Source organism: Corvus cornix, chromosome 6 (genome assembly GCF_000738735.6).
Source record: "Corvus cornix cornix isolate S_Up_H32 chromosome 6, ASM73873v5, whole genome shotgun sequence".
NCBI lineage: Eukaryota > Metazoa > Chordata > Aves > Passeriformes > Corvidae > Corvus > Corvus cornix.
In genome coordinates, this window is record NC_046336.1 from 20,403,719 (window position 1) to 20,428,382 (window position 24,664).

A 24,664-nucleotide genomic window follows, 5' to 3' on the forward strand; every position below is an offset into this window, starting at 1 on the left:
ACAGGCATTATTTGCATCGTATCACAACTGTAAAAAACAGGCTAAAGCAACCCAACCTGACTCCAGGATTTTAGGTAACTTTTACGTATCAAACCCTATCAGCCACATCTCTGATTTAAATTTCACACCTCTAGAGTGATGGTACCTCAAACTCTTCCTTAGGTTCCTCAAAACATCACTTTCTCCACTTAAAGCATTCCTTCCCCTGCCCTTATTATCTAGTTCAAACTTTTCCTTCCTTAGCCTTAAGTGATTGCTCTTTCTCCTACCATCTGAGACCAACCAATTCCCTCTCTTCATTTATCTTACTACCTTAATGATATTAATAGACTATTAATAGTCACCTCTACTCACTCTAAAAATTGAGTTCACTCTGCTTTTTGCTGCCCTCCTTTGTGTTCTCTTGTTTCCTCAGCGCCTCCACAAGCAAGAGACTTAACTGACAAAGTACTCAAGGTAAGCAGGTCTACGTATAGGACTTTGCAAAAAACCCCCCTAACTTATTACTGCTGTGTAACAGGAACTATGATAGAAAACTGTGTGATACACTTTGCTGTTTTTAACTTTGTTGATCCGTGATTATGTCGTCATACTGTAGATGCTGAAAAGCTTAAAGCAGAGAAACTATCCAGCTTTCTGCCAGCATCCTGTGAAAGTACTGCCTTTTTCACGCAGGCTAGTTGAAAACAGTTTGAGGGTTTTGTAAACCAAGACTTTAATCTCACAGGTGCAAGCTTGTTATGCAGTATTGTTATGGTACACTGGAGAAAATATTTTAAAATGTGTGTTGTAGGGTCTTAACCAATCATTCTGAGAGGTGGATGGTCAAAGGACCAATGGCCTCATGCCAAGTTATATAAACAAGTTTGTAATTTATTAAATAATTCCATTTCTTCCTGGACTGATGTCATTATTCTCGCTGTCCCCGGTAAACAGTGACATCATACAAATCAGAGAAATCCCATTAATCAATTTTAAAGGAAAGTGTGGGGGGAACAAACCCACAAAAAGCAGATATGACAACTCAGTTGCTGAAGAGTTCATGCACTCTTTTCTCACAAATGCATCTGGCCATCGTGACTACATGGTGAAAGTACAACCATGCTTTCAGCTTACCTCTCTGCATCCTTTTCCCAAGTTCCTGAGACCAAACACCATGAAGTACTAGTAAGAGTTAACTGTTACAATGGGATTGGATAGGGTTGAACAAAAAATGGCCTTCATAACTGGGCAACCCCAAGGTCACGAAAAATGAATGCAGAAAAGGGTATCTCATGGATATATCAAAATAATCCACATAAACATTTAAAAGCTCTCCCAGCTTGGGACGTATTTTGTCCCAGTAACTTTACATGCAAATAGACAATTCTGAAACCACTGAAGGGATGTGGGCTTCCCCCCACCCACCATAAGAAGTCATTACAGTTTTATTTTCTCATCTGTACCTCTGAGCTCGTCACATGAATTGTGTCCTCGTGTTCAAATCAGTAGTTTACTGATCAGTCAAGACTCCCACACACATACCTTCTTCTCTCTCATCAGATGAGTAAGGTGTCAAAAACCTGGCTTGTTACATCTGCTATATTAAATAGCTTCATTTAAGCCTCTAAGGGCAGTTACCCAAAACCAGTCTACAGCACTGAAATGGTTGCTTAACGTCAACTGAGATATTTTTACTCTATCTGGAGAAATTAATTGAATTACAAAAAAAAAGGGAATGTATGCATTATTTCATCCTATTAGGAACAATTAATACATAGTACCATGAACAATTGGTTATTTCTTCTTAAGTGTACTTTAAAATACATACCTGATTTCTAAAAACTTGTAGCTGACTTAACTGTAGTATAATGTTAACTTCCATTTGATTGATGTATTTTAGATCTTAAAAAAAAGTCAGTCTGAACCTTCACAGAGATACTGCCTGTTAACATGCTCATGGCTTTAATGTGCTTTCAGCAATTTAAGACAATCTTGAATAGTTTGATTTTTAAATTTTTTTTTTTTTAAGTAGCAAGAGTTCTGTGCTTGGAGCTCCTTCAATTGACAGTCACATAATAATTAACTGGTATAAATTTTGCGTAAACCCCTGGAATGATGGATAACTCTGCCATCAAACTCACTAAGCTAAAATTTAGCAATATGAAATGATTTTTATTACTGAAGTACAGCTTATTGTATTCACTTTTCTCGTATTCATATTTAAAATTATTTTGATTAGTGATATATACACACATAAAACTTCTCAAGCCTGTGATTAACTGGTGAATCATCTGGGACTGGGCCAGCCAAAACTGAAGATAATCCTCCTTCAACAAACCTAATGTAAGTTAGTTTACAAACAGACACTTGACCTTCTTATTCATGAGTTTACTCAGTGTTTACTCACTCCAGAATTAATATTAAAACAATTCTGTTGATGCCAATAAGGAAGTTTGTGTTTCTTCAGAACTCCTCCATTTGCATCTGCTTCCACAAACATGCTAGCAAAAATATCAGTATTCTGAAGTGACTGTATAGCTGGTCTTAGTTAATATTTTTCCATTAATCAAAAAGCAATATTAAAAACATTTCCAAGTTATATTGCTTGGGTTTTAAAGGATTAAAAAAAAAAAATCATTCAATGAGCTAGAAGAATGATGCAGATAGCAAGAGAATTAAAAATTATTTGATCTAACATGCTTTTTCTAAAACATTTTCTGAAACTTTAAAGGTAATTCCATCAGCGATAGTAATGGGGAAGAATGAGCTCTAAAAAAGCCTTACAGATACCTAACTAGACTTGAAAAGATTCTGGACTACGCAGTGATAAAATGCTAGAGGCAGCAAGCAGAGATGGATGAAAATATCGTACTTTTGCTTTTTCTGAGCCCCAGCACTGAACAGGAGACAGCACAGTGGTACGAGACTCCAGAACACATCTAACTTCAGTGAGGTGTTTGTAAATCCCAAGCACATTTTTATCTTTGCCCAAGCTGGCACAAACACTGACTTACCCTACACTGTTTGTCCAATGTCTATTTATACATATAGCAGCAGTATGTAAGTGCTTCTGCACAGTTTCATTTACCATGGCAGGAACGTAACTAAAGACTGCCACAAAGAACATTGCCTACTCTCTCCATCAGTCAATCCTCCCTTCTCAAAAGCTTCAGCACCCCACTGCTGCTGAGGACCATCTCTGTACAAGAATGTATCCACTGAAAGAAGGAAGGAAAATTTAGACCGATTACTGAGTGTTCCTTGAAAAGAGACACATCTGAGCAAAGATAAGCACACATTTCCTTTCATTCTGCCTTTTCCACCTATCCATCTGTTCCTTCCTAATCCAATCCACCCTTTCTTTTGCTTTCCTTCTTCTCTTCTCCCTACACCTCTGTCCTGCCCCTCTCCCTACACGACATTAGATGCAAAACCTGCATGAATTCCAGTATTCTGGAATTCTACCTGTACTTTCTATGTCCTACCCAACCACCACTGCTAAGTCCATTCCAGCAATGTTAGCAATCGGGGGAAATATCAGTAAGACAGTTCCTTCCCTCTTCCCAAATCCCCCCATCTTAACGTGGGTGCAGTAGCCTTTGTTAGAAAGAAACAGGCACTTCCCTTGCACTTCCCTTCTCTAAAGCAGAGCACATTTTGGGTAACTCTCAAGTGCTGCACGCTCCATTTGAGCACATCAGCTGTTCAGCAGGTCTGAATATGATTTCCACAAACAGCGGGTACAAACTTGGTTCCCTTCAAGAGAAGGAACTGTGCTAAGTAGTTCCTTTTCCATACACAGAAAGATCATATTAACAGGATTTTGCTACTGCTAGGACACCAAGTTACTTTTCATTTTATTATTGCCTTTTTTTGCTCCCTACACAGTTAGGTCTAAATGCATATTACAAACACAATGAGAGATCACAGAAATAGTGGGAAAAATAATTTTATTTTTAGGAGAACTGACATTCACTTATTTTAAAAAGGCGAATTTAAGTGTATATGGCATTATTTTCATTTAATTCCATCCAATAACATACTCTTCAGCCAGGGACAAAGACAAGGTTATATTGCATCAAAACTTACAAACTGTAAGCTCTTAAGAATTTTAAATAGCTGCTGAATACCTGTGGGAACCCCCTCCTCACCCTTCCTATAGGCAACAGTGAACTTTAACAAGCTATTAAACTACTGTGTAATTGATTTTTGTATAGTATAAATATCACTGAAAAGACAAGTTAGTAATATTTACTTTGTAGTTAATTTGATCTTACTGACCTTACTAAAATTTGCAGGCACAAGCTGAAGTAACAGTGTTTTTCCAGTCTCACGTTTTCTCCCATGTTAAATATATTGGTGAATGTACTTCAGTTTGTTTGTCTTCAGATGCACTAATACACTGCTTGCTATGGACCCAGCTTTTCCTTTTCAGGCCTCTGGTTAACTTCATAGAAAGCAACTGATATACAAAGGACATTTTAGAAAGTTTTGAAACCTGGTAGCTAGAAGAGAATAAACACAACAGGTCCCTTAAAAAAACCCACCTGGTTACCACTAATTATTTAAATAAATTGCATCAACTCAGAATTATTCTGCAGAGCTTTATACAAGTATACTTCCATTCTTTCCTGGTTGCTAGGACATAATAAAGCTAAGCATCCATGCTGTCTTCAGTTGCAAGAGTTTCATACTTTATATTGATTTTTGAAGACATGACTTTGTACTTTGTTTTGGCAGCTTGTTTTTTTGAGATTATCAAGACTATTAAGTCTCAGTCTGCAACCTGAATTTTTTACCGTTGCAGTCAAGCGAAGTGTCAAATACTTATCCATGTCCTCACTTCCATCCTGGGGCTACTGCAGCTTTCGCCAACCACTGAAAGTATCAAAAAGCTGAAAACAGAAGTGGCTACGGCATGAGACACTAACAATTCCGTGTCTATTGGGAAACCTGAATAAACAGTTGTTTCAAGTAAAATATAAACTCCATTTGTTTATACTTAGAAAATTAGTACTATTGAAAGTTTCACATTATGAGGTTGCCAAAACCTTTATGTAAGAAAGTCAAAAGTCATGAGGGGTTTTTTTGGAATAGATGGGTGGGAGAACAGAGTGCTTTTTTCTGGTAACCACTACTAGTGGGGCAGCTAAGTACAAAGAAGTGTGCAACATAATCCAAAATGTAAAATGTAGTTACAGGAGACTGCAACAATAACAGAAACAATAGTGAGTATTTAGAAACAAGAAACTGACAAATTACACTAACTGAAATGAATGAGAATCAATCTCAGGCTAAACAGCAACAACTGATGGAATTCCATCAAGCCCTGAGCTGCAAAGCACGAAATGAGAGCGAAGCCCCTCGGGTCAGAGAGCGGAGGTTACGAGGAGCACTGTGAATTAACAGGGCAGGGCAGGGCAGGGCAGGGCAGCCCTTCCACCAGCACTGGCACTGCCACAGCTCCAGCTCTGCTCCAAGCAGAATCATGGACCAGGACAAGCATGGAACAGAATCCCCATGCTTCTGAACACCTCATAACCACCACACCTGAAAGTGTCTGCAGGAGCAGGAGTGCAAGTGTGATTAAAATGACACTTCTCACCCCACCAATCATTTCTAATGATTTTTCTGTATATCTGCATACACTACCATCTTGCATAGATGTAGTATTCCTTAAAACAAGATGTCAGTCTCAAAATACTTTTCAAAGGACATTAAATTATTGTCCATTATGAGGTGAAATTTAAGTGCCAAGTAGTAATGAAACACCTCAAGTCCTGAATCAAAATTAGGCATATCCTCCAATCTAACTCTTTATTACATAAACTTTGTTAATGAACTAGAATGAACAACTTACTCATGTTTGTTCACGTGTAAGAAAATGAATCAGAAGTTCCCAGCCAACTGAAGAGTAAAACTAAACAGAAAAGAAAGATCAAACACAGTCAGGTAAATAGAACTATTTTCATAGATTTATTTGAAAAATACTTACAAAAGCAAGTATGTTTGACACTAAAATAGTTAAACTTATTCTGTGTTTACATTGGTGTAGCTAAGCGTGCAGCATTAACAGTCTTTTCTGTTTGAAGCATTGTTAGTTTGCTAAAGTGGGGAAAATTGGGGTTTACTAATGAACAATATCTCCCTGTCACTTCCTCTGCAGCAACTACAGCTGTGATCTCTGTATGAGATCTCAGAACACTGAAAACTGTTTGCTTTACTAACTGCCACCTGCCAAGTGCAGATTTACTGGAACCTGGAAGGTGGGTCAGTAGGACCCCTAGGAAGGAACAGGAGAGAGGAAGGAGAAGAAAACAAAAGGATTGGTTTCTTTATGTGAAGAATTTACCAAAGCTACATTTCATGAAAAAGAGTCCTTAAAAATGTCCTTTTGTTAGTTGCCATCTTCCTCCAAAACGTGTGCACACTTCAGAACTTACCCGTAAGCCAATTACCATTCCTATAGCACTTGTTTGCTAGGAGAGGCCAGGACTAGAATAGCTAAGATTCCCCATCCAGACAGCAGTTCAGTAGTGTCAGAAACAAAATACAGTGCAATTAGTGTCCACATACTGTATAGCTACATTTTAAGACAACTGGCACAGATACTGATTGAAAGAGTTTCCTGTCTCCATGCAATCCACTCTCTGGCAATAACCATAGTTCACAGAGTGGTGTACTGGGGCACATGAAGTGGACGGGATCTCACCAGCCATTGTTTTGCATGGTGCCAGTAGCTGCTGCTGCTCGAGCCAGCATATTTCTGTGTGCCTCGGAAGCAGAAGAAAAAGTCCCATCCATCACATGCATTGGCAGCATTCGCCTTCTGCCAGGCTGAGGGGTGTAGCTGTTCTCTCGCCAGTCTTCTTCTGGAGGCATATCAACTCTCCTTGGACCCGGGGCCTTAACACAAGAGGGGGGCACAGGGCAACCTTGAGAAGCACCGGGATCCCAAGAAGGCTCACGTGGTATTCTTAAAGTGCTGTAGTCTGTGCTGGCTGGTAGTCTGCAACCGATGGTGTGAGATTCATGCATGTGATGTTGTGAAGGCTGCTGGAGGAAGCCTTCCTGTAAACTCTTGCCTGGCTGGCCAGCATGTTTCCCCCAGAGCATTGTTCGCTTATCTGGTAAAGTGGCTGTTTGCCTGGCAGAGTAACTTGTGTTCAGCAAATGGCCAGAGACACTTGATGCTCCACCTCCTAAATGCAAATTAACACGAGGCTTTTGCCCCTGGGAGAGGGTGCCTTTGGGTACACAAGGGAGACTCCCATAGCTCAGTGCCACACCTGGGTAGTCTTCACCTTGGAAAGCTTCACCCCTGTCAGGCACAACCAGAAGTTTCTGGATGATGTTCTTCTGATCTCCTGAAATAAATTTTAAAAAAAGGTTTGCTTAGTTATAATTTTTGTTTCATTCTCTCTGAACTTTCAGCTGTGGTCAGCAGGTGACAGAAGAACAATGAAATCACTAGTACATCCAGTTACTGGCTGACATGCAATTCTGAATAAAAGCTACCTGTACCTTTTCCAGCATTCATTTTCCTCACTGCATTTCCTCTCTTTATCCTACTGCAGCTGCTGTCACAGATTTCAGATTTCTTTACTAGCCCCTTGTTTCATCATAGAGGAGCCCAACAAAGTATTTCAAGGCTCATAGATCAAACTGGTTTTGATGCTGTCACAGGGAAAGTAATTCTCATGCAGGAAGTAGTTATTTCTACTGGCACATGGGTGATTTGTGGGAATGAGTAACTTGTGGAAGTACTCTCATACATGGCAACAAGGTGGTGGGTCTTACTGCTACTTTTACATTAAAGAAAATAACTCACAAAAATATTGATATGATTTTATATAAAGCCATCATAAAGTTTCCATAAAGGTTATGGGCTTTGGTTATGCACATTTAGCACAGAACCACAGGAAAACTCCAAAGGGGAGAGAAGAAGAAATGTGATTTGTTCTTCCAGACTTCTGGAGGAATTCAGGCAGATGGTAAACTCCATTATGAAAGACAAGAACTGAGGAGCTGTACTTCAGCAATATTTCTGATCACGAAGAAGGATGAAAAGTCCTGTGATTATTACCTGACAGTTTACGTGCCTTGCCCACCATGCTGGGCATCAGTACATCATGGGGTGGGTGCTGCACCTGGTTTGGGTTGTGCTGGGGATCAAAGGGAAATACAGGAGGATCATGGGGGAAAGGAAGGGAAGTGGAGCTGGAAGAACGGTGGCTGGTGTCCACTGGCATTTTCCTCGTATTTGGTGCTTCCTTTTATAAAATGAGAAAGGAGAAGAACAGAACATAAAATGATGAGTAAACACAGAGTTGGGTTGAAACAAGCAAAGGTGGTGTTGATCCAAGGAAGAAAGGGATGAGTCACTGGAACAAAAACATGCATCTGTACGTGAAAAAGACAGACAAAAACTGCATCAATCCAGTAAGGCTTTTACTGAAGTGGTGGGCTACTTAAGATCGTTAGACTGGAATTATACCAGAAAAAAAAAGCCAAAACAAACACAAACCGCTCCTGGAGGTTTGGCTGACAAACCGAATACACAAAACAACGTCAGGCCAGTCAGCACTGAAAATGGTACGCTACACAAGCCATGAAACAGAGTATTGCTGATTTTTCCTTTCTATTTTCTAGAAGGCTTTACTGAAAGCTCTGATTTCAGACTATGAACAGATTTACCTGTCACAGCTGAAGTATTTATCTGTGTTATACCTTTTCCCTCTATTAGGAGATACCTACCCCAGAAAGCAGGAATCAATAACAAACCATCACAGACTTGAGCCCAGTGCCTAACTCGAAGAGTAGTAACAGACAACCATCCCATTGGCTGCTTGTGTTGTGGAGATAAAAACATTAGCTGAGAGAGCAGCTCTTGGGCAGCTAAAGGTCTTTAATTGCTTCTGCCAGCACTTCCAGGTATGTGTCAGAGCCCTTAACTAAAGCACACTGAGGAGCAAACTCTTCAAAGTTGACATATACTTAGTTTATGGTACACAGCAGAGAGATGCAATTGGACTGACCTGTCTAAATAACTGATTCTGCAACTAAGACTCTTCTATACCTATTACACAGCTGGTTTCAAATAAAAGTTTAAGTACAGTGTGCAAAAAATTCAGTCCAAGCCAAAACTTGACATTATATGTTGCTAAACATTGGTACTGTTTTTCTGACACTTTTAAATTGCATCTAAGACTACTTAACAGAGAGGACGAAGAAAAGATCAATTTCCTTACTTTTAGTTATTTTCTGTATTTAACTGTCTGCATGTTATGCACCAAGTCTTGAACTGACTCCCCTTTAATGTTTACTTTTACTCTCTAAAAATGCTACTTGCTTAATAAACTCACAAGAGAGCAGAAACTTTCATTTTGGTACTGGTGGGGGTTTTTTTGTTTTTAATTATAGGTGTATGAGAAGCTTTCTTGAAAGTAAGTCAACTGAAAAAAAAATGTTTATACTGGTTGTTTCTGCATACTAGCAAGTAATGTAGCTGACACGCCTACCAGCTGCAGCAGCCACTACTCTGCAATGACATGAGGAAAATGGCTTTGTTACTTATACAAAAGTTCATTCTTCTTCCAAAGAGAGAACAAAAAAGACAGGCTTTTATCATGGCTTATTATTGAGTTGTCTTCTGTCTCATTTGTTAACTACTAAATGCAGACAGAGAAAACAGCAACCCTACACACAGATGACAGCTCATTGGAAAGCTGCACATCATTCTACTTACAAAACTGTGAGAAGAGACCAAGGTCTCTTCTCTGTTTGAGACAACTGTCCCACTGAGACTGCGAGCAATGCGACGGAAATTCTCTGCACTGTATATTTCCTCCTCTTCTGGTTCCCTGCTATGTTCTCTGGTATATGTGACCTGCAAACAACATCACGTATTTCAGACAAGGTTCTTCATAATATCAATTTTGTACAATAATTACAGGGAACAGATGAATAGAAATATAATGGAGCATACTTCAGTGATATTTAGTGATCTTTTCTTTCTTGAAATCCTTCACTCAGGTACTGCTTTGAAAACTTAAGATAAATGGGTCTGTTTGGATCTGCTGATTAAAAATATTATTCCTTATAGTTTTTCTTCCATTAGTAAATATACACAGATTGATTTGTCTAAATGAGAGTCGTTCTTTTATAAGTGTCTAAAGCCAGGACAAAATGTCTCTAGTGGGACAGATCTACCTGAAGGACTGACTGCTGCTACAGGCATCACTGCCCCTGGAGAGATAATCATGGCTACAGCTGACAGTCATCTTAAGATAAAGTACTACTGTCTTCTCATACCAAAAAAAAAAAAAAAAATCTAGGATTATTTGATGAATGCTGGAAGCTGGCTAATCTTATTCTAGCAAGGGAAATGTTTATTCCATCTTTCCTTTCCTTTGTTCCATAGAGGAACAGACTTGGAACTCCCTTTAACAAGTACAGAGATACTACAGGAAATGTCATTTCCCCTTGAAAATACTTTCACATCTTCACATACAGGCATTGATATGTAACTGCCAGTTATTTAAACAGTGTCTTCCCAGGAAAAAAAGAAAAAGAATGTTCTCCCACTCTGAGGTGACTAACTATGAACTGTAGCAAATACCAAATTATCACCCACCTTAAAAATATGTAGTGACAGTGAAAAAAAATGAAACTTGTGCCCCTGCACATGGTAAAATTAAGAAGCAGTTATCATCAGTTGTGATGCAAGGGAATTCATGTCACTAAGTTCAAAGAGGCTAGATCTTAAAGTTTTCAACGGTGTGTTCCTCCAAGCCAGGATTTAGATCATTTGACTGCACGTAAGCTGCACGTAGCATGAGTCACTCATATTTTAGTTAGTTAATCCTGTGCTAGACTGCACTTGAAATTCTCTCTAATATTAATATCAACGACCCCAGTACCTTTTTCATAATGTGTTTCACTTGTCCCACTGTAAATGCTTTCTTGCACAGGCCGAGCCCTTCCCCCTCTAGTATATCTTAAGTAACAAAATGTCACCTTGGAGACAGAAGAGACAGTGGATCCACACAGACTGCGCTCGATCTCTGCTGTTGGGGTTTTCGACAGACCCATGCCAGCTGTAGCAGGCAGCTTCCTCACACTCAGGTTCACAGAGACTGGGAAGGAAAACACTATGATTAAATTCAACACCTGATTGCATGTTATGACACATTTCTGACTATCTTAGGTCTGACTCCAGCAAAGACAGAGGGACTATACACACAGAACAAGAAGTCAGAGACCCTTGGAACATTAATATATCAGCTAACACCCAACATTTCAAGGGGAGACAGTCTATCAGGATACTATGCCTACTTCCCTGGCCCTTCTGCAGGCTTCAGGGGAGCAGTTAATTGAACTATTTAAGATTTAAATGATTTAACTGCACACCAAGACTTGCCTGATACAGAGGTGAGATTGTTTAGAGGGCTCAAAGAGACAGAAAATCAGCCACTAGAAGGAAGTTACCTAATGTAACTTGGGCTAAACAAGTCAGCCTCAGGATCCCCACACATTCACCTGCTCCTTCCCATTCAATGCTAGTTTCTCAGCCATTTGTTGTGCTGGTTAAATAGTTAAAGGTGTTATTTTTAACTAGGATTGCTACAATTACTTCACTTCAGTGCAATCCCCATCCATCAATTACAATCCTAAAATTTCTCATGGAATAGACAGATCAATGTCCTAATTAAACTGGTCACAGGGAGTTCCTCTATAAAGGAAGAAAGGTGATATGCTGATAACAACACCTTTTCTGCATTGAGGTGGTTGCATTCAGAGAAACAAGTCTTGGCTTTAACTCTGCTGTAAAGTCCCTCTAATGAAACAGAGGCATTTTCACCATGATTCAGAATGCAAAGATCTGACAAAACCAGTTGATAATGGGTCAAAGTTTCAACAGCATTTGCAAATGAATAGGTAATGCAAGTTAAAAGAAAGAAAGAGCAGTCCTAGACCTAACTCAGGTGATTTTCATCCAGTTCATCACAGTAGATGCACTGGTTCAAACTTTTCAGTTTTATACAGAATTTGCAGAACTTAGGAAGAAAAACCAGAAAGTTACAGCAAATGAGAAGATCTCAAATATAAACTTCACTTGAGAAGAGTATCTGTATCCCACATCCCTCATACATGTGGTGGGAAAATACACAAGAAAGTCAGCCTAAGAAATGAGTCATTTGATGACAGAACTCTGAAACTCCAGCCAATACTAAAGCAACTGGGCTTTATCCTGGTAGATTTCCAGAAAGAACTTCCAAAATCAGTTGGAACATGTAAGACCTTCTGATTCAAGCCCATACAAGAGAGTATCTGCAAAGTTCTGAGATCAGATCCTGCCTAACTCTGAAAGCAAACCAAAAGGACAACAAATGGTAAATGGCCACATTTCGATGTCTTAACTGGTCTGTGAGTGGACTGCAAGACATGAGAGTTCAGAGAAAACTCAAGCTGTTGAACAGAACCCCATTCAAGACTTTATGGCAGTACTCACTCTGATCACAGCCAGGTCTGACATTGTCAGGAGTGATGGAGGTTCCACCTCCACGGGTGCAGGGCAGGGGAAAACCTGTCTCGTGTATGCATTGCAATATATATATATATATATCGTATGTGTATAGCTATATCTGTGTCACTTTGGTACCCATCCAATTTCAGGCTGCCTTATATTTAACCAGAAAATTCATCGCTTTAATGCTATGACGCAGATTATAAAGAAATTTCCTTCACTTGTGAAGCAGAGAAACAAGGTTGCCCTATCTCAGGCAGGAGATTAGATCAGCTTAAGTGGAACCGGACTGCTGTCATGAGACTCCAGTTGAATGTCTCCAGCAACAGCTGGATGTCCTCACTGACAGAATCTGTTCATTTTCTTTCAGCACCAACTAATCCACAAGGTCTCATGGATCTTAGTGCAGTTCATGTACCCTCAGTGCTGCTTTCACAAGTAATTTTCCAGAACTTAAAGCAGGTAGTCCTTAGCAAAACTCTCAGATCTGGAAACACTTTTAAAAGTTATTCCCCTCAACCAGTTACAGACTAAATTCTCAATTACAATATAATCAGTAAAAATTCACCAATGTGGAGAATATTAACATCAGGCATAGAAAGAGTTTAATAAATTCCAGAGGTGATGTAAGACTTTCAAACAGCAAAATTCATTAGCCTGACATAAGCAGCTAGCTCCCTCCTTGAAAACAGGATCAACTATTTCTATGTTACTCTTAACAGATGTTGCTCTCCTTTTGCCAAGATCAACAGCTACTCTGCAGCCACCCCAGGCAGTGCTATCACACTGCTTTCTCTAGTTAGCTGGAATGTTTTCAGAGTCTACAACCTGAATTTTTCTGCATCTGTGCACAAATTAATGCCCGTTTAACTAAATCAACTGGAAAATGCATCTTCACCTATATTGGAGTACATAGGCAGGTCAACCAAGAAAAATAACTGCATCATTCTTACCTGATTGGTCAAATGGATACCTAGCACTGTCCTGTCTTCCCAAGAAAGGCCTAGTGGCCTGAGATGCCTGCAGACTAGTCTGATAGAGGGATTCCAGTTCTGAGAGCTCCTGTTCTGTGTCTTGATTCCACTGTGGATGCAGATGTACTGGGATCCTGCTCAAGTCATCTCCAACTGCTCTCTGATCAGAAAGGAGTGGACTCCTCCCAGGTACAGGAAGCCATTCAGTATTCTTATTAGCCTTCTGAGAACTGTAATACCTAGTAACATTATTCACCCAATGGTCCACAGGCATAGAGGCAACCATGCTACTAGCAGCTCCATCATCCACCTCTTTCATTCCTCCATCATGACAGTGCCTTTCCACATAGGGTGCAGGGTCTGCTATAGTCTGTCCACCTCTTCTACACAGTTCTTCACTGTGAGAACAAAAACTCATAGAAGCAACATGTTGGGCACTAAAACCCTTCAAAGAAACTACCCCGTCCCTAATATCCACAGCTGAGTGTAATTTTTCAGAAGACTGGTTTTTGTTTTCTTGGTTTTGATGGAGTAGCTGTCCGTAACCAGAAGATGAACGGCTGATGAAAGATTTTTGTGTTAACTTTGGAGACTTCTCATCCTGACACACTGCAGTAATCCAGTCTTTTTCATGAGTACCTTTTCTCTGGGAGACTGCATGCATTTTCTGAAACTGCTCTGCCAAGGAGCGAACATGTCCCTTTGTACTAAAAGCCTCAGATTTACAACCGTCTGCTGTGCCATATTCACCCTGTGAGGGTAATAACATCTCCTGGCTGTTTGCTCTGGAGTACTTATTTTTCTGCAAAGGATCCGAGGAGCACTGCTGTGTAGGGGATGAAGTTGCAGAGGTCACTGCATGATAGGCCCCTAAATGATCAACGTTGGGCCGCACGGGAGAGCTTGCAAGTTTGGAACAAGGACTGTGCTGGCTGTCCCTTTCAGGAGATGCAGCTTGTGGTGGATGTGGACAGGGAAACAGTGTAGGCAAAGACACAGAGTTTATTGTGTTAGCCTTGGATTTGAAGTGAGGTGTGAGAATAGGCATTATGTTATGAACCTCTTCTAACCTGCTGCTACTGCAGCAATCCCTATAGTCTTTTGGCCCTGTGGCTGTCGTGTCAGCAAATTCCCCACTATTGTGGGCATCATTCTCAGTTCTTGCAGACCTCTCTGTCAACCCTTGCCTATAGGGAAAAGAGGGAACTTGGTCATGAAAATCAGCAGAAGCAGACTGGAAGTTTGGAGAGATCCTGTTGGATGGACTGCTTTCAGAGGGGGGCAAGGAGGAAGACTCTGGATATAATGATGAGTGCAATTCATGGCAGGAAGCAGGTGGGTGGAAGAAAGAACTGGACCCAAATTCCACTTCTTTGTTGGGTTCCAGTGGTAGCTCCTGGCTCAGCAGTACTTGGAGCGGGCCAGTCTGTTCACTAAAACACACAGAAGAGTAAATGATTAGCAGTAGCCATTGCTTACATTTATTCCTAGGGTACAGACCTTGCACGAGGTGACATACAGCTCAACACACTTTGCTCACTGTATTCTGATGAAGACTTTGCATTAATTCACTAGAGACATACATGCTAGTCCTTTGCTTCTAACTTTGTTTTCCTACTCTAACTGAATCCATTTCATACTTTTAAGAGTATTTTGCAATTTACAATTGCAATTTACAATTAGGCTCTATATGAAGTATTCTTGTACAGCACCACAGGCATTTCAATCAGCAGACTGAGTATGTGAGTAGGAATAACTGTAAAAAGAGTAAAAATAGCATTTATATAAAATGTAATAACTGTTTTCAACAGTAACATCTTAGATATCTTCTAAAATACTTTGGACATGTCTGTGATCTGAACATGAACTGACAGTATTTCTGTACAGTCCCCTCTCTCCAGGCAACTTCATGAAGAATGACTTGACAAATGGAAGGAACACAGGTTGAACTTTTTCTCTTTATCATCTTTATATTCTCATTTTTCAAGATACTTATCCAAAACGTTAAATTAAGTTCAAGCTAAATACATAACTATTATTCTGAAATAATTTGTATCCTGAGCATACTTCTAGAAAATAATGTTCATTCTTTTATGTACCAATGCAAGACAATTATATTTTTGGGTCATACACATCCCTGGCATTTTTCTGCATTTAGTTAGCATTTTAATATACAGACAGAACTAACAGTACTAAGTCCACTGCCTATGAGAAAATGACAGGCTACATCAGCTCCAGCAGAAAACTTAAAGAGATGTAAGATCACTGCTTTGGTTCCTCCTTGAGATGCATGGAAGGAAAGTTACCATGAAGACCTAGTTGATGTGTGTAGCAATACAACATTATCTGTCAGGAATTGCAAACTTCGTACTGTCTGCAATGTTATTTACATCAAAGCTGGAGTACAGAACTCTGGCTATGAATACGGTTTCTTTTTCATTGGCTGAAATATTAACGTTTGGTTGGATATAACTTTTTGCAAAAGTAATGCTCTTTTCACAGAGCAGCAGTGAACGAGTTTAGCATTAGCAAAATTAGTTAAGAAAGGCACTTTCATTTTCTTAGAATCTGCAAAAATGCCTAATTTGAGCTCTGCATTTCTCCTGTAAGAGAGGATATAATGGACCCCTGATTGACAAAAAGATCAGCTTTCATTATGTGTAATTCAGGTACTGCAGGAAAAGAAAAGAACGTTATGAACCAGAGCCTGGCAGGTGTGCGAATTAACTGGGTTTGTATATAGCTGTACGCAGCATTTTACAGAAAGGAACAGAAAAACGATTCTCATCTGAGATTTTATTTAAGCTTCTGGTAATATAACATGTAAGAAGGGGAGAGGGAAAAAAGTAACAGTTCAAGAAATAGCCTAGAAATTGGATAGGAATGGTCTAGTGCTAGGAGGGAATGGCATGGGAAGAAAGAAGGATTAAGCTGCATGCTAAAGAGGGTAGGAAGAAAGGATTGGTTATAGCAGAGAGTTAATTATGCTGTAGTTAAAGTCAGTATGGAAGAAAGAATCATGAAGAGACACTGAGGAGGGCTGGTAAGCCAGGCTACAGGATGCTGGGAAACACAGAAAGAAAATGAAGAATGATGGAGTAGTCAAGGTGACAGATCAGGATCTGGATTCAAGCGTTGTACCAGTACACTACTAGAGAAGTGGACTAGAAAGAAAAGATCAGTGCCCTTGCCAGTTTTAAAACTACAGAGCACTAAACACACTGGCTGATGTTCCCAACATAAAAGCAACTATAGCAAGATTTTGACTGTAGTACAGTCTTTGACTGACTGAGTCCTGAAACTGCTCCTGATTATAAACTGTCACATTTCATCCTACCACATGCCCACTTTTTTTAGCCAGATTATTGTCTGTTGTATTTTTTCCCTTGGTGCATGAGACATCAATGCTGCCAGGCACTGACTGCTACAATTCTCTGTCACAGATCACATTTTGAACACATGCACATTGGACTATTCTATGAAGACTGGGAGAAAGGGTGGTGGGGAGAGGGAAAATGGGGTAGTTGACTGTTTTATAATAGGATTTAACCTAGAGAAGAAAAGAATAGGGTGTGACACAGTAGGACTTGGACTATCCAGGGGAATATACATAGTTTGCTATTTCTTTCCAGACTGCACTGCTCACAGATGCAGCCCAGGTCTGTGTCTAGGTGAGGTACTCGCACTACCTTGTAGACTGGGCCATGGTGCCGCCCTGTGGTGGGTGGCAGGCTGGCGGAGGCAGCGGCTGCGGTGGCTGTTGGTGCTGCATGCGATCCTGGAGGCTCCGGGCTTTTCGGATACTGATTTGCAGCTTCTTATCGACTAGGGCTCTGCTGTGAGTGCTAGCGCTGGCATCATGCATGGCAAGTCTTAGTTTAGCTAAAATGCAAAAGAAAACATAGCAGAAAACAAACAGAAAAAAGGAATAAAATTGAAAAAGAAAAAAAAAGAAAAAAGATGCAGCAGGAACAAAAAACATGGACCATGCAAATACTGCCACAAAAGAATTCACAAGGATGCTATTGTTTCCATTAATGCACATTCAGCTTAGCCAGGTGTACAAACACATTAACTGAAACTAAACCAAAATAAAATAAAAACAATATCCTTGTTTTAGCCCAATTTCTCATCCCTTCACACAGGCTCTTTCCAGCCCTACTACAATGATGCTTCATTCTGTCATCTACTCTTCTCCTGCATCCTCCATACATGGGACTCCCTTTATGTGCAGGAATACCCAGCTGGGATTTGAGATTCCTTGCTGGAATGAAAGCTAATAGCGCTATCACCACAGCTGTATGCTGCACCCTTTATTCTGCAGTCCATAAAAGCCAATTTCTAAATGCAAACAGCACAGGAGCTATTCACCCTGTCTGCAGCCATTCTATGCAGACAGAGGGGAGCATGGGGTGAAACAGCCAGCCAGTTATAATGGAAAAACACCAAAAATAAAATGAAATCACATAGCACACATTCTCAAAGATCACAATGCATTTAAGCACTTCAATGTCCTAATGCTTTTTTCTTCAGGAAAGCGAAGTACAACATAGTTCACTTCTGTTAATCCAGGGGACTCAAGAGTGGGCTACCATTTTCTTCCTATGCTACACCCCCCATGAAAAACAGGAGAGCTTAATAGCCTTTGCAATTCGGCCTGACGATGGGGAAAAATTGTGAGGACTGAGTGGCAAGGGGAACCACCTACCAGGTGCTTGCTGAAACATACCATTTAGCACCAAAAAGGGCACATCAGCACTCCAGTGCTGTTACTACCTTAGCACTGGAGAGAACAAAATGAATGCAAACATGAAAAAACAGAGATGAAGAGGAATGGGACTAAAAACCCCAAATGGGAATGCTTATAAAAATGAAAAATTCTGTCTACCTGCATGTTCCTAAAGACCAGCTGGACCCCCATATTACCTGACCACTTAATGTGATGTAGTATTTCAGACTCTATTCTGTATTAGTACACAGTCAAAGCGCAGTAGCTCAGGCAGTTAAGGTTACTTACATATAGCTTCGTTACAGAGAGCCAAAGCTGCAGCACAATCGCCCTTCTGCTCCTGATTCAGTGACTCTTCAAAGATTGAGTCTGCTTCCTGCATCGACTTCTCAAAGCCATCACTCCTCCCTGCAAATGGGCAGCACCCTTCATTTTGATTTCATTCATTGCAGAACCCTCACTTACCCTCATCCCATTTGTGATCGCCAAATCCTTCCACATACGGATTCTTGCAGAGGCTGCGCATATCCCAGACTGCACCACCTAACCTTCCCTAAGCAGAAGTACATCTTGAGCACCTCATAACGTCACCCTGTGACGTCCACACAGTAAAACAACGTGAAACAAATTTTTTTCCCTCAAATTTTCTTTAGTTGAAAGAGTTGTACTCGCTTATTCTACTATTTTCAAAACTTTAAATCAGTACAAAAGATGGTAGAGACATATCACAGAGCCTGTTCAAATGACTTCTGTCAAGTAGGAATTAAACTAAATTTAGAATCAAATCTAAACCAAAATGTATCAGTAAAAGAAATACAGCAGATCAGGGTTTTTTCATTGTATGTTAAGTTTCCTGACAAAACCCATCTGGTCTCTTCTTCATCAAAATGGAAGCAAACTGAAACAACTAACATGTCTGGGGAAGAAAACTCGGACTTGAGTGTTAACATAAATGCCTGCATGAACTACTTCTATAAATGAGTTCAGTGCATACACTTAACTGCTGTAAGTAACATACAGAATATGAAAACTCAACAGTCTTGCAGCTTGAAAATCAAGGTGGTGGAAGCTGAGAAGAAAGGGGTAACTGTAAAGAACTCTTCTTGCAACAATTAGAAAACTGTGTTGGAGAAGAGAAGGATAAATCATCTTTGGACACAAAAAGGAAACTGTGTCCTGGCATCATAACATCCATTCCTGAGAGGAAGAAATGCCCAAACTATTTGGTGTCACCTACTAGGCATAATGCAAATTACGCACTAAAATGTAAACATTCCAACGAGGAAGGGAAAACAGAAAATAAAAATTGACTTTTTACTTTGTTTAGGGGTGGGTCTTTTTAATGGTATGTCTCTATCATTGTGGTAGAGAACACAAGTATCTTTATCAGCCAACAATAAATTACATTCTCTCAATCTGCATAACACATGCTGTGGCCTGACCTGCTCCCCAACACCCTTGTGCAGAGATTTAAGTACAAACTCTTTTACCATAAACCCCAAAGAACCTGCAAGAGAAGCTAGAACTGGAGAGAGAAGTGAGAGTTGTTAGAGCAGTAAGTTAATCAAGCAGCACATTCAGTTTCAAAATCAAGGCAACTGAGGCTTGTAATCAAGGGCAGAATACTGAAATTAGCTTTCTATGCATGAATTTAGCAGTTTACTTGAGGGGAAAATGAGTCACAAGTGTTCTGGAGTTCTGCATACAAGCAAGCCTAACAGACTGCTTGACTGCCTGGAAATGTTAAGCTATTATATCTCTGACTGGGGTGTGGAAAGACTTTAAAAGAACTAAGCAAAGACTTTCCTAGATTTCAAGTCAATGCATCTGACATTTTACTGAATTCTTTTTTGATTAAGCATTACTCTAGTCTAGTTTCTTTTTAACAAAGAAAAACTAAGCAATCTTTGCTTCTATCAAGTAATAGAATAGATGAAAAAGAGGGGTAATGTATTGGAGAAGATGCTATTTTCCTTCATGCAGGAGAAGCAGAGAAGACAACATGCTAAGCAATAGAGGTTTACTTCTCAATTTTTAAATCACTGGCATTTATGTTACAAAAGCAAACACTATACTAATAAAAGAATGTATCCATCTACTCCGGTACATCAGAATTTTTCACCTGGTTACCAGCAGGCCATAGTAGGACTGTAAAGGATAACTGATGGTCAGCAAAAATTATACAAACATTCCCAGTCAGACATCCTCATGGAGATCATAAGTGTTCAGCTGCTATTGGAACAATGTCATTCTGGCTGCTGAGCAGAGCACAGTTGGGATTGTGTCCAGAACTGGCACTGCTGTGGACTGCCCCTCTCCTTCCTCTCCTTGAGCAGCAAACCAGCAACCTCAACTCTTTTCTACGTCAGGTTGGAGGAAGCAGCATGGGAATGCCAGGAGGCCTTGCAACACAGGATACCACAGTAGGACTGCCCTGACCATGCATACATTTGCTGCACCAGAACCCAGGTGTTCACTACACCTTTCTTGGCTCTGCTTACCCTCCAATGACCCCCAGTTAAGTGTTCCAGCAGGTTCCAGGGTTCACTCTTGACTGGGTCAGTGCACTTTTTCCCACCTTTCTCTTGAATCCCCTTACGGGCTGATGGAGATTTAGGGGTAAAACAAAGGTATGACATGTGAATTCTGTCATGTTCCCTCTGCTACAGCTGCATCCTTCCAATTAAACCTCTTTTGCTGCCATCTCCGGCCAGAAAGATAAGGAGTCATGGAAAAGACAATCAAACTTAGTATTTGGCTTTTAAATTTTTTAAAATTCTTTTTCCCTAGAAAGGATATGCAACCTAAATCCAGCTCAGATTTTCAATTAGATCCAGCCAGAGTACTTGTCCCCACACCTGTGCTGGGCATACACAGCCAGGCCAGGGAGAAAGACTGGAAAGCACAAGGGCAGGAACAAGCAGAATTGCTTAGGGCTGTAAAGGTAGTAAAATCAAGCAGAAGCAGAACAATGGTTTATATGAACAACCTCTGCGGTGGGTGGAGCTGAGGAGCCTGAAAGGTACAAACAGCCCTGCTCATTCCAAGATGCTGGTTAAAGGCTTACAGCTAAATCTAGATATCAATACTATTATCAGTGTATATCACTGCAAAAATGGAAAGACACAGATATATTAAGAATACCTCTACGTTACTTTGTTTTCTCATTTAAGAAGAAATTTGGTCAAAATACCAAACAGTTTTTTCACTTTCTACAGGTTTGAAATGGATAGTATTTCACTACCTGAAGGTACAAAATTGTAATGGGGTGTGGATGCAGTGAGACACACACATATACACAATTAAAACAGGAAATTACATTCAAAGGTTCAAAGAACCAGCACTACCATCTTGCAAAATATACTGCATTCAAAAGGTTACCCTGATTCTGCAGTTCATCTAGATCCATGAACCTGCTGGGACGGGGATTAAAGCCCATTGCTGCCTCCATTTCCTTTTCTCTTTTTCTACGTAGTTCTTGCTCATGGGCTCTCCTTGCCACCTCTTCTTGCAATTCATCCAGCTCACTCTTTAAAGGAACAAAGATGTCTCCACCTTCAAAACAAACAAGCCAACCAAACTTTTTTGACAGTTACATCTCAAAGTATCCCTTAAAAGACAAAGAAGTATTAATGGAGAATAAAATTAATATTAGATAATAACAGTCTGAGACCACAGAATTGTAGAACATAAATTTTGCTTTCTTAGATTTTACTTATAAAACCCTGCTCGATACAGTAGTGCTTCAAGCTCCCCTGCAGCACAGCCCATGGATTCACTGACTCACGAAAACAGCATACAGAACAGAGACAATCATTGGAAGAAATAACCCTAAGCTGATGATGAAATCTTGAGACTTCTTACTGTATTTATAATTTGTAAATGCTATAAATTAGCCAGATCACTAGAGCTTGTGAAAGTTAAATGGATTCCAAGAGAGATGTTTTTCATATAACTGCACAGAGTGGATGAAAAAGGGAAGAAAATAAAGCATATCAACAGCCTACACAACAGAAATCCATCAGTTGTCATTCTCATTTCAACTATTACCAGTATTCAGAAAGTGTCTTTCCTCTTGCCTTTCCCTTCCCCAGACTCTCTGGAATAAAGTATTTGCTTAGAATGATACATAAGCAGAAAAGCTTAGCCTCAGCCCAAACATCTTGTAAAAAAACATTCAGAGTTCTAACAGTTTTAAATTTTGTACAGAATTACAAGCTTGTTTTCAGGACTCTACTAAGTTATGAGTTATGCTTGGGAGGGTATTTTTGACTGATGGCAGAATACTGAGTTATAAGAAAGAACAGGAAAAATAGCTTTATTTTATCAGTTAAGTCAATACACAAAAGAGATGCCAGAGCAACATGATCAAGGGAATATTCCAACAAAGTTTTTTGCAATCCTCTTTGGTAAATCTTATAACTATTTCTTGTAAAACTGTTATGTTCCTCAAAGTTTCTTTTCCCTTTCCTTATAATTTCCCTGTCAACATAAACATCCAGAAAGTAAAGAACAATTCCAATACAATTTACCTCGCATATCCACCCCTGCAAAGTGTATCTTACCATTTCCAGTGGTGTGTGGGCTGTTTGTCCAGCTCCCAATTGATGAAGCCGACTCCACCTCCAAGATGCTGCTACTGTGAGACTTTGGGATGTTACGCCAAGCAGGAACAAATCCACCTGCTCGCTTCATATGAACATCCCTCCAAGAAGAGAGAAATTATAGTTTACCATTTGACTGATCTCTCCAGGAGAAATTGTAGCTACCTTTTTTGTATCCACACAAACATATACTTGCATTTTAATTTAATTTTAAAAGAAGTCTACCATAAGAAGATCTTGGGAGAAACAGGGAAAGAGGAAGTTAACAAGGAGGACAGTAATTCTATTCTCCTCCATAAGATTATGCAATTCATATTAAAACTGTGGTCTGGGAGTTGTTCAGAACAGATTCTTACAGCTGAAAATCTACTATATTCTGGCCATAAACAGTGCCAGTTTGTGGTTACCTGAAGCTTCCTAAGTCAAGGAAAGAAATACATTGTGCTGTCTATTTATTTTTACATACCAATATTGCAAGTATGTCTGAAAACAAAGATTTCTATACAAGGCTATTGATTTCTCATTTTGTACAATGTGTCTATTAATCAATGGTTTAACTAAACCAAAAAGGACTATGAGCTACTCAAAGTACAAGGTTTTAAACCAGAGACTAAGGGTACAACTATTTCAGATGCATCACTTCAGACAACGTTTTTCGCTCAATCAAGCCCTGGGTTTCTCTCTTCTCCCTAGCAGTAAGTTAGCAATATACTGAAAAGAAAAGGCTCCCATTTCCCTATTATTTCTCCCCTGCCCCAATAAAGCTGTATTTCAAACTAGGACCACTGCTTTGCAAAATGTTCTATACCACTATGCAACTACAAAAAAGAAATCAAGACTTCAGTCATTCAAAATATGAATTTTGTTGAAATCTACCTGGGGGTGCTTGAGCTTTCAGACAAGGACATGTCCAGACTCACTGGGCTGTTGCTGTTGCGCTCACTGCTTTCGTAGCCAGACTCCATCCTCTGTATTAGATGAGGATGTTGATCCACCATATGGTACTGGGTGCCCCGGCCCAGCACACCACGCTTGTATCTGACATTTGACTGGCTTGACCTTGTTTCATGAACAGTGTGTTCTTTCACCTCATTCTCAGTAAGTTCTTTACCTGTCAAGATAAAACAATATAGCTTGGTAGAAGACCTAAGCTTCAGTACCAGCAAAACATCCATATACATGTTACCTTCTCAACTATGTTTAAATCAGAAGCGCCATCCTTAATTTAGTGTTTCCCAGCTTTCCTAGCAACTTTAAGCAATAACCTTTTCAACAAATTTATCTTTGAATCTCTCCCCTTTAGTATAACTTACCATACTGCCCCTGAGGTAATAATTAAGGCTGCAATGAAAATCCTTTCTTTCCCATAATAATTTTATTTGTACAAGATAATTTTACTGTATATGCAATTGTATTTCCAGTACTCTGTTATATCTATTTCGGATGCTCTCATTTTTTACACTCTTTATTTTGCCATTTATGATTTGTTGTGGCTTATATAGAGAACAGAAAAACTTGGGTTTTTTAAATTCTTTCTTAAGAAAGTCTTAAGAAAGAATTTAAAACGGTCTTTTCACTTAATTCTTGTTTGCTTCCCTTCCTTCCCTGGAGGTGTGTTCTCTTCCCCTTCACCTTGCCTTTACATATTCCTTTATGCTTCCCAATTCTTTTCAACTGTCAAAACCAGCAGAGTCTCCATGTACAAGCTGCATAGCTTCTGTGGTGTAAAATCTTCCCAGATAAATCATCACTGGCTTCCAGGCTCTTATCCTCACAATAAGAACTCTGCACCAATACACAAGGTACTTTCTGCACCATACTCTGAGCCATCAAGTGAAAATACTAT

At 39.7% G+C, this 24,664-nt stretch overlaps 1 protein-coding gene across 10 annotated transcripts in view; it reads right to left on the reverse strand.

The window, feature by feature from the left end:
• Nucleotides 1-3,915: 3,915 nt before the first annotated feature.
• Nucleotides 3,916-24,664, reverse strand: part of USP54 (ubiquitin specific peptidase 54) — a 97,832-nt gene continuing 77,083 nt past the window's right edge. For 9 of the 10 annotated variants that reach the window (XM_039554421.1, XM_039554423.1, XM_010412172.3 and 6 more), the window contains 10 exons: nucleotides 23,695-23,929; nucleotides 22,780-22,919; nucleotides 21,596-21,769; nucleotides 18,503-18,622; nucleotides 17,175-17,367; nucleotides 13,465-14,918; nucleotides 11,002-11,120; nucleotides 9,731-9,871; nucleotides 8,069-8,255; nucleotides 3,916-7,349 (listed from right to left, as the gene is read on the reverse strand). In XM_039554421.1, the coding sequence (XP_039410355.1) occupies nucleotides 6,691-7,349; nucleotides 8,069-8,255; nucleotides 9,731-9,871; nucleotides 11,002-11,120; nucleotides 13,465-14,918; nucleotides 17,175-17,367; nucleotides 18,503-18,622; nucleotides 21,596-21,769; nucleotides 22,780-22,919; nucleotides 23,695-23,929 (3,422 nt within the window). In that variant the 3' untranslated portion in view covers nucleotides 3,916-6,690. The remainder of the gene's footprint in view (nucleotides 7,350-8,068; nucleotides 8,256-9,730; nucleotides 9,872-11,001; nucleotides 11,121-13,464; nucleotides 14,919-17,174; nucleotides 17,368-18,502; nucleotides 18,623-21,595; nucleotides 21,770-22,779; nucleotides 22,920-23,694; nucleotides 23,930-24,664) is intronic. The other variant, XM_019292895.3, reaches the window with a different exon arrangement.